The 10,636-nt window shown below is 41.7% G+C and overlaps 1 protein-coding gene across 1 annotated transcript; it reads left to right on the top strand.

Moving 5' to 3' along the window:
- Positions 1-336: 336 nt before the first annotated feature.
- Positions 337-5,602, top strand: LOC143516665 (sialidase-1-like). Its single transcript, XM_077008412.1, has 6 exons — positions 337-488; positions 939-1,128; positions 1,223-1,485; positions 1,690-1,872; positions 5,025-5,244; positions 5,333-5,602. The coding sequence occupies exons 1-6, from the start codon at positions 351-353 to the stop codon at positions 5,551-5,553; spliced, it is 1,215 nt and encodes a 404-aa protein (XP_076864527.1). The 5' UTR covers positions 337-350; the 3' UTR covers positions 5,554-5,602.
- The last annotated feature ends 5,034 nt before the right edge of the window (positions 5,603-10,636 follow it).

Here is a 10,636-nt window from a genome sequence, read left to right as displayed (position 1 = left end):
TTTGATAAAATATTTATTTAGTTCGTTTACACGGCTGCAAAATGTGAGGGGAGGTTTGCTCTGAAAATGACCCACTTGTAGCTATCGAGTTTATGAAAACTGCACATTTGCCAGCTGTTGATGGCACAGCTATGGGCTACTGGGCATCTTGTCTTTTAAGACGTCTTGGTCACACACTCATTACAAGTATAAAACGCCAGTCCCACGAATGCCCACAACACAATACAACAGAAAAGGTTGAACCAATTCACATAATTGTTGGATATATGAGCGCCCTTATGTTCAGGTTATAAAGGTATGAAGAGCACAAATCATGTTTGAGTTAAAACACATGACCCAAAGTGAAACACATGACCCAAAAGACGCCTATATCACCGGGAGAGGTGGCGACTCTAGCAGACGGACCAGTCCTCACATCGGCTATGCAGCTGTTCGGGGTGTTGCTTTCGGTTTTACTGGCCCGGTTTGCCGTCGTACACAATGTAAAGGTAAAAAAAAAGTAATTGATCAAGTTAAAACAGGACGAACTTTGTTTATTGTGTCGTTTACACTGACTCTAGACGTAGAACCTGAACCCACATCTCACGACACCGGCGTGTACTGTTTAGTAACCAGTTTACTTGGACCATGAGGGGAAAATGAAGGAAAATGCACTAATGCGGTTAGTTTGTTTCGTCTTACGTTACTTTTTAAAAGGCTGAAGGAAAAGACACCAATTATAATCATAATTTGCGTATACTGAAAGGAGTTTCAGGAACTTCGAAACCTGGTCACGAGATGAGTCTGTGCCAAAAAAGACATCAACACTCCTAATGATCTGGTTTGGTTACCGCAGCAGGGCGGTCTGTACCTCACCTGTCGGTCAGGTCGCACGACCGGTCTTGTTGAAAACTGTGTTGAGTGAGTTTTGGTCGCCTTTCCCCCCTCCTCTGTGATAGATTGATCCCATCATCACCCAAGAGCAGTTGTTATGGATAGGCGGCGGCCCTGGAGAGGTCCACACGTACCGAATACCTCTGCTGACCTTCACGACCCGCGGCAGTCTGCTGGCCTTCTCCGAAGCCCGAAAGACTTCCTCCAGTGACATGGTGGCGAAGTTCGTCGCGTTCCGGCGCTCCACGGACCGAGGTGAGTCGTGTTTTTAAGGTGTTCACTTGGTTTGTGAAGTCCTTACTTTCTACGCCGCTCTTATTTGCTACACCGCTGTTTTTTTCTCCCTCAGGAGCCACCTGGTCTCCAACGTCGTTTCTTCTGGATGATGGAGTCCAAACGGATGGATCCAACTTGGGCTCTGTTGTTGTGGATGAAGACACTGGTTCAGTTATTTTGATCTACTCCCTATGCTTCTACAATTACCACTGCAGCCCATCCAGTACCATGCTGGTGGAGAGCCTGGATGATGGTTTAACCTGGAGCACACCACGCAACCTCTCTGTCCAGCTGGGGGTGAAGAGCTTCATCCCAGGGCCTGGTTTTGGCATTCAGGTGTGTTTACCTGGTCTTAGCATTTATGTGCGCCCCACCTCCCCCTTTTTTTGTGGCTGCTTTGTCTTTTTTGTATCTGTATGCCATCTGTGGCTTCTGTGAATTTTGAATTTATCTCAAAGTAGTATCTTTTTTGGACATTTAAGTGTTTGTTGACTCTGATTATGGAAAACTTTGACCACCCGCCTATATTCATGGCGTCAGAAACGCTACGCGCCTGCTAAAGGCCGCCTGGTGGTGTGTGGCCACGGCACCATCGAGGGCAACGGGGTTTTCTGCATCCTGAGCGACGACCACGGACGCACGTGGAGGAACGGGGCGGCCCTCAAGAGCATCCCCTACAACCAGCCCAAACAGAGCCGGGACTTCAACCCAGATGAGTGCCAGGTATTGTCTTGTAGCTCTAGTGGTAATTGTAGAAATAAGCTTTCTTTGTTGTTTCGTGTCTTGAATATATTTTCCTCAGAGATTTGCCCACACGCTGTACGTGTAAACCTCCACTTCTCTATTACAATAACGTGCTACTTTATTTTTTTGTAGAACATGTAGACTGCATGTTCTAAAAAAAAAAAAAAAAAAAAAAAAGATAAACGAATAAATAATGGATGGATGGATGGATAAGTCAATACAATAACGCTAACAGGAAAACAAAATAAACAGTCATGGCCTGGTGGTAGGGAACTGGTCTTGTGACCGGAGGGTCGTGGGTTCGATTCCCAGACCTGAGGCCATGAGTGAGGTGCCCTTGAGCAAGGCACCTAACCCCAACTGCTCCCCGGGTGCTGGGCTAGAGCTACCCACCGCTCTGGGCCCGTGTGCCCACATTTAGATTATGGTAAAATCACAATTGACAAAAATATAGCACATTTACATTTGAAAATGAAATAAATCATTGTCAAGTATGGCACTGTGAGTAATTCCTCAAAACCAAAGACCAGGGACATGGGATAGTTTCTTTGTGCACTGTAGTAAGGTTGAGTATAGTCTGGTAGACATGGTGAAAAGATGGAGGTTGAATTAATTTGATGTTTTCTGCATCTTCCTCATTGAGCTCCATGTCTGTCTCCCCCTCTCACTGAACTTTGAGGTGTGCCAAAATTACGTTTATCTGAGATGCCTTTTGATCCAAATGCATTTAAAAGTAAAGTATTTCAGTACTTCAGGAAAAAGGCCTTTAACTGAGTTTATCCTTTCAGCCTGACAGCAAAGTCATACTGGGCAAAGTCCTGCTTGGTCAGCAAAGATGGTTCCAAACCTGTCCGATAAACCTCTAGATACTTTTTAACCTCTAGATTTATCCTGTATCGTTTTAAATGGTATGATGTCTAATGGGGATTTGAGTGTATATATACTCAATAATATTTATTATTATTAATAAAATAATAATATTTATTATTATTATTATTAATAAAATATTTATTATTATTAATAAAATAATAAAATTTATTATTAACTTTCGGAACCTAGCCACTAGGGTGCACACACCAGTGTATTTTAGCGCCGGTCCCAAGCCCGGATAAATAGGGCGGGTTGCGTTAGGAAGGGCATCCGGTGTAAAAACTGTGCCAAATCAAATGATGCGGATTATTATTTTAACTTTCGGATAGATTTGGTTTTGTATCCAGAAACAGTTTGAAAGGCATGTGGGAGGGACTCCAGTTGGGTAGACTGGAGGCATGTACCGTTATATTAATAGTATACTCTAATATTAATAATGATCTATTAAGTTGTCAGTGGAAAGTGAAACAATATTGTACCTAAATATACCTGTTGTGTTTATTACTGGATCTCTGTGCAAAAGGCGAGAGAGTGCAAAAGGGAGAATGTTCAGGAGCAGCCTCGTCTTGGTGACTGCAGAAAGAAAAAAATCTCAGAATTGATTGTCCCGGGGGGGGGGGGGGGGGGGGGGGGGGGGGGGTTGGGGGGGGTTGGTGGGCATAGATAAAAAAATTTTCATCTACTTAATCTCACTGAAATCTTAAAATTAATCTAGATTAAAATGGCTCATTCAGAATATGCGCGCTACTCAAGTAATGACTAATTCAGTCTTTGAGAGGGTTTCTAACCATGCTTATAGGCCGGCAGCTAGTGCCAATCTACTGAGTGAAGAGATTGGTCAACTTGTCTGATAGAGCTGCGCTGACCTTACCTCGGTTGCACTCAGAGTAGTTTGGTGGCGACCCTTTCCCTGGGCTGCATCAGTGCTTGACCCAGCGTCAGCAGCATTAGCAAACGGGTGCTTTGCGTTTAAATGGTACTTCAGACTGGTAGAACTCCTACAATAAACTAATTCCGCATTGCATAAGGTGCAAACAACTTTAGTCTTGTCAATGTCTCCATTAGGAAGCTTCTTAAAAATTGGCTGCATCCATGTAAGCACATGTGCGATTTGTTGTGGTAGTCTGTAATTCACAGGTTTGAAAACTTGTTCTATTGTGCGATTTGGTTAGGAATACACCCGAGCTAAACTATCTAGGTGAAAGTCAACATAGTTTGCTTACCCATTTTGACCCAGTTCTCAACCCAACTTTAAGAATAGATTAATGGCGATATTTTGATAACGGGCCACCACTTTTATTTATTTATATATATATATATATATATATATATCTATATCTATATCTCTCTCTTTTAGTAAAACCATGGTCTGGGGAATAGATAGTAAGGAGTGTGTTTCCTTAGGAATTGCTAGAATTTTTGCAAGCAGTTCATGGTCCCTGTTGAGCAATGAGGCAATGATATGAGGACAAAATATCTGCTGCACTTAATTTTTTAAAGATTGAAGGATACTGAAGCCTGTATGAGAGTTTGAGGAAATTAATCAAATGATTCTTGGAATGTATTGATTGGTACCTTTTTAATAATTGGCCAATTTGATATATCTCCAATAAAGCTCAACCAGATATCCATCTGGACAAGAGTGGAGCTTGCTGTACCTGTTGTATGATTGCAAGCTTTCTGTTTGCAAAAAGTTGCTCCAAGGTGTGAACTTGATCTGCATATAATGTTTTCATCCAAGATGTGCACGTACCCCAAATATACATCACATTCACAAGCAGTTTGTCATGAGGCAGCTTCTAAACTAGATAAAATGGATTTAGATTCACCCTGCGCTTCTGAAAGTTAAAACAAATTACGATATGAAGGCTCAAGAAAAGTTGCATGCTTGGACTTCAATAATAATTACACATTATTTGGAAGTAATTCATTCAGTAATTATCAAAATAATGTAATGGTATTGATTCTCAAGACTTTTACCTTTTTAACAGCAGCAAATTTAGTACTTTAATTCAAGCAAAATCTGTAAATGGAGAATTTATACCTCTGCCACAAGAATTATTTTTTACCAGTGGTATCTGTTCTTGCACTGATGTAAAGGATTTGTGTACTTTGAGCAAAACTGGCTTATACAGTGCTGCTATTATGGGAACAGTGCACCAAATAAAAGCCTCCATTAATCATGGATGTTGGTGTGTACACTTGTAAGGCCAGAGCAGGCTGACTCTCTTCGGCTGAAGTGCCCTTGTTCTCGTCCGTAGCCGGTAGAACTGGAGGACGGAAGCATATTGATCAGCGTGCGCAACCAGAACAGCTACCACTGCCGGTGTAGGATGGTGGTGCGGAGTCTGGACGGGGGCGAGACGCTCCCCGTGGAGGAGCTGGTGTTCGACCACACGCTGGTGGATCCTGCAGTGGCGGCCGGAGCACTACAGAAAGAGGGCGTGCTGTACTTCACCAACCCTGCCAGCTCACATAACCGTGAGGATGGGGATGTCAATTTCACACTGTGAAAAGCAAGTGTGCAGTAAAATCTATATAACCTGGTTCTCTTGCTTCTCTCCTTCAGGGGTCAATCTGACTATGCGCTGGTCTCTGACCGGTGGTAAGTCCTGGGAGAAGGAGACGTTGCAGATATGGGAGGGACCAAGTGGTTATTCCTCTTTAACATCCCTGAAAGGAAACCATACGGAAGATAAGAAACACATCTTTGTCATCTATGAAAAAGGCCACAGAGACTACTGGGAGACCGTGTCTTTCGCCAAAATAAACTTGTATGGTGGTATATAGAACTCAACAAAAATATGAATAAAAAATGCATTTTCAGAATGATTGAAAAGATTCTCTCCTTCCTTTTAGCTTTTGTGCAAATTATTAAAATGAAAATGTAACATTTTCATGGATTTAGAATGATGCAACCTGTTATGATTCAATCAGTATTTATATAGATATGTAACACAGGATCATTGAAATGGGAAGTCTGTGCCTTGATCAAGAGATTCATTTAATATATTATATGCAAGTTGATGTACTGTTGTACTGTGCAACTTTGCATTGGTATGATGAAAATGGAACATTTTTTTGATAATGTTGTGAACACATTTACATTTATTCATGTATCATGTAACAACTGCTTAAACCGTAACCACAAAGAGATGCCACAATGGTGCTAATGGATGGTGCATAAGAAGGCCTTTGAAAAAGATGGCAGTGAACCTCTGGGGTCTGGGGTCAACCCCTGTATCTTCACTCTTGTCCAGCCCTACGTCTGGGAGAAGACCTCCACCTTGTCCTCTTCCAGGTCTGGTTAAATCTTTTCCCTTCTGGAGTCCACTTTAAAATTCTAAAATTTGTTTGAAGTTTGTGTTTTGGTGAGCCATGTGCAATAAGAGTGAGGTGGAAATTGGACCTTTTGGTGTCTATGTAGAACTTATTCTGGATATATGTTCCACACAAATGTAAATGTGGTATATTTTTGTCAATTGTGGTTTTTTTTTTTTTTTTTTTTTTTTTTTTTTTTTTTTTTTTTTCTTCTCACCGCAATCAAAAATTTGTCCTCCGCTTTTAACCCATCTGTGCAGTTAGAACACACACACACACACACCTAGTGATTACTAGGGGGCTGTGGATCACACATGCCCAGAGCGGTGGGCAGTCCTAGCCCGGCGCCCGGGGAGCAGTTGGGGTTAGGTGCCTTGCTCAGGGGCACCTCAGTCATGGCCTCAGGTCTGGGAATCCAACCCACGACCCTCCAGTCACAAGACCAGTTCCCTGCCACCAGACATGACTGCCACCAGACATCCACAGTCAACTGTGAGCTGTGTTATAAGAAAATGGAAGTGTTTGGGAACGACAGCAATGCAGCCACGAAGTGGTGGGTCACGTGAACCGACAGCGTAGGGTAGGCGGACGCTGACACGCTTGGTGCAAAGAGGTCGCCAACTTTCTGCAGAGTCGATCACTACAGACACCCAAACTTGATGTGGCCTTCAGATTAGCTCAAGAACCGTGTACAGAGAGCTTCATGCAATGGGTTTCCATGGTCGAGCAGCTGCATCTAAGCCATACATCACCAAGTGCAATGCAAAGCATTGGATGCAGTGGCATAAAGCACGGCGCCACTGGACTCTACAGCAGTGGAGATGCGTTCTCTGGAGTGACGAATCGCGCTTCTCCATCTGGAAATCTGATGGACGAGTCTGGATTTGGCGGTTGCCAGCAGAACGGTACTTGTCTGACTGCATTGTGCCAAGTGTAAAGTTTGGTGGAGGGGGAATTATGGTGTGGGGTTGTTTTTCAGGAGCTGGGCGTGGCCCCTTAGTTCCAGTGAAAGGAACTCTGAATGCTTCAGAATAGCAAGACATTTTGGACAATTCTGTGTTCCCAACTTTGTGGGAACAGTTTGGAGTAAGCCCTTTTCTCTTCCAACATGACTGTGCACCAGTGCACAAAGCACGGTCCATAAAGACATGGATAGCAGAGACTTGTGTGGATGAACTTCACTGGCCTGCACAGAGTCCTGACCTCAACCCAACAGAACACCTTTGGGATGAATGAGAGTGGAGGCTGAGAGCCAGGCCTTCCTGTCCCACATCAGTATGTGACCTCATGGAAGAATGATCAAAAATCCCCATAAACACACTCCTAAACCTTGTGGACAGCCCTCCCAGAAGAGTTGAAGTTGTTCTAGCTGCAAAGGGTGGACCAACGTGATATTGAACCCTATGGATTAGGAATGGGATGTCATTTAAGCTCATATGTGAGTCAAGGAAGGTGAGCAAATACTTTTGGCCATATAGTGTACGTGTACAGTGCCTTTCAACTGTTTTCAGCTGCCTTAAAAATCACTTTGATTTTGTATAGCAACATTTTACTTCAAAATAATGTGCCTGAAAATGAATTAATACAAAGTGATGCGTTTACACAAGAAAACTTTGTGACAAATTACTAGGTGAAAAATATTTTCATATTTATTGAACTCTTGTGCTGTTGAAGATCCAAGTTGGACAGATGAACACTGCTGTCATAAGCAAGACACAGATGACTTACATTCACCTGTGAATCACTGAAGGAGTTCACTTTTTCTGGATACACGACCCTTAATTCAGGTCCCCTTGGTCAGACAGTAAACCTGAAGGAAATTGGTGAAAATGAGGACCAAAGAGCATTCTGAAGAAATTTGGGATCAAGTAAAATCCAAGTGGGATAGTGTGGTGAAATATTTCTGCTGTTCCGAGGATTGCTCACTTCTGGACTGAGATTGTTACTTTTAATGTAACAATCTCAATGTAACAAGATGGAAATTTCATTTTCCAGCAGGATTTGGCACCTGTCCACATTGCCATGAGTACCAATGCGAATATGGCAACTTAACAGTGCCCTGCGGAACCAGATGAGGAATGCCACACAACTCCAGACACATTTAAGGGAGACTCGGGTACCTCAAATGGAGTGGCCTGCATTTTCTACAGAACACCATAGAAAACCTGAGTTGCCGTGTAGAGGCTCGTACCTCTGTACCATGGAACTTCAAAGGCCTGAACAACGCCCTTCAAGAAGAGTGGTGATGCCATACCTCAGCAGACTATGTCCACGTGTGAACATCACGAGATGTCATTGTCAAGCTGTATTTGATGGTCAAGGGCACATGACCAGTTATTGCGACTGACACTTTTTGTTGGGGTATACCACCACTGTTTGCTCTTGTTTCAATAAATTGGTTTAGATGAGGAAGTCACCATTGCGTGCTTCTATTTGAATGCCCTACTTTCATATCACTATAGCATGAACCTTTTACATTTTCCATAAGTTTCACCCAAAAGTCAAATATCCCTAACTTTTAGGGAGTATTCACTTCTATATCGTAATGCGCTTGTCTTTAGCCTTGAACTGACATTTTATTCATTGCTTCATTTTATGAACAGATTCACTATATTTGTTTTTGTTTAACCCTAATGCTTTCAGCTGTGCTCTACAAACCTGTGCTGTGAAATATATCCACCTGTTGTGACAGTTGGAAGTTCAAATCCTTAAAAGTGGCAGCAGAGTCCTTTAGCAGTGGCGTCCCTGGCACAGAAAACCTTGTGGGGCACAAAAACTCAGATACTGAGCAGAGTATCTGACTCGTTGGTTAAACTTCACACAACTGCTTGCTCAGTGAATCCAAAGCACTGGCTAAAGCGTCAGACGTGAATTAATTACCTTCCCCCTGGCTTGCACGGAAGGTTGTTTGAAATGTTTGGGTCAGGGATAATGTTGTTATATGTAATAAAGGCTCGACAATGTTACTTTTGTAGAAAATGCATGGATATTATTTATTACGTTGAATTATTGATCATGTCGTGCACTGCTCTACAGCACCATCTGGTGTATGCAGAGCGACGTCTAATGTAGAGACAACCCAGCTTTACATTTATAACCGTATTGTACTGTACTCAAAAAACATCGTTTCACTGATTATTACGCAGATTATACTACAAATAATCGCAATTTCCCCGAGATAGTTATAGATCACAGCAAGGTTCCCATGTCGCATAGGTCAAGATATGAATGATGCATAATATCGCCATCTTGTGACAAGTGTGCTGTGGTAAACATTAAAAACGTTTTTTTTATTTGTAAAGTGATTATCTAAATCCAAATGAACATTTGTTGTGTTGGACACAATGTTGTATGCTTCTTTTACTTCTTAAAGTGTGACAAAAAAGGTCATTGGTGTTACCCTGCAAGGGCTAATGTAGTGAGGCTTTAAGGAACAGGCAGTAGACAGTCGTTCCAAATAAGTTAAAAGTGTTATCCAGACCTTTGCAAATTTGACAACAAGCCAAGAAGAGCTGCATTATAAGCAACTACATGCGCTATGGTCACGGTCTATGACAGCTCTCTAATAATTCTAATGATATATAGCGTGTACTTTTTAAGATCATGTCTTGTTCTTGCATCCATAACCTGAGGAACACTTGTCACTGTTTTTCGCATACTTTGAAATTGTGCATATGCTGTGAATTGCATCATAATGCATCAGACTTTGTGTGCATTATTCAGACTGAGATAACACTCAGGAAGGCAAGACTGCACATGTAAGACTGGATAGTGCATACCGACATCACTTGTGTTACTGTATTTGTGTATTGTATGTATTTTCCTTGGACACTACTGCTGTCTTTTAGCCTATGTTTTTGTAGTGTTAAAAGTTACCAAAAAAAAAATGCTGCAATTATTGTTTGACATTTCCCACCAAAGTTCTCTCTCTCTCTCTCTCTCTCTCTCACTATATATATATATATATATATATATAGAGCTTTGGTGGGAAATGTCAAACATTAATAAGTAAAGTGATAGATTTGATGAGATCGGATGCATATTTGTGCCATGTGTTTTTTTCGTATCAGTGATGCATCCTAAAAAATCTGTGAAATTGTTATTAAATTAATGCATATCATGAATTGTTGACAGAAAGCTGATCCCGAGAAAAAATCCCATATATCCTATTAGACTTTCTCTGTGTAGCTAGATAGACACTGATCTATAAGCCATGGGATATATGATCTGTACGCTGATTTGACATGATCATGAATAGTGATGATCAGGGCAATTTGCACAATGTATGAATGAATGAATGAAAACTTTATTGTCATACACAATAGCTTAATCTATAATATCTGATTCCTTATTATGAGGACAGTTCGATCAACCAATAAACACCAGGCTCTATATACCTGAAAGCTGTTTACCAATAGCATTACTGCTAGATGAACTGTGAAATGAGTTACATCATCAAAGTTTGCAAAGTCAGAACTAACCTGTTGGCCAATAAAGGTTCTTTTGCTATGTGATATCTCAACCCCCTGGACCAAAGCATTTCAACTGTGTT

Source organism: Brachyhypopomus gauderio, chromosome 6, assembly GCF_052324685.1.
Source record: "Brachyhypopomus gauderio isolate BG-103 chromosome 6, BGAUD_0.2, whole genome shotgun sequence".
NCBI lineage: Eukaryota > Metazoa > Chordata > Actinopteri > Gymnotiformes > Hypopomidae > Brachyhypopomus > Brachyhypopomus gauderio.
This window is presented reverse-complemented; position numbering and strand designations above follow the sequence as displayed.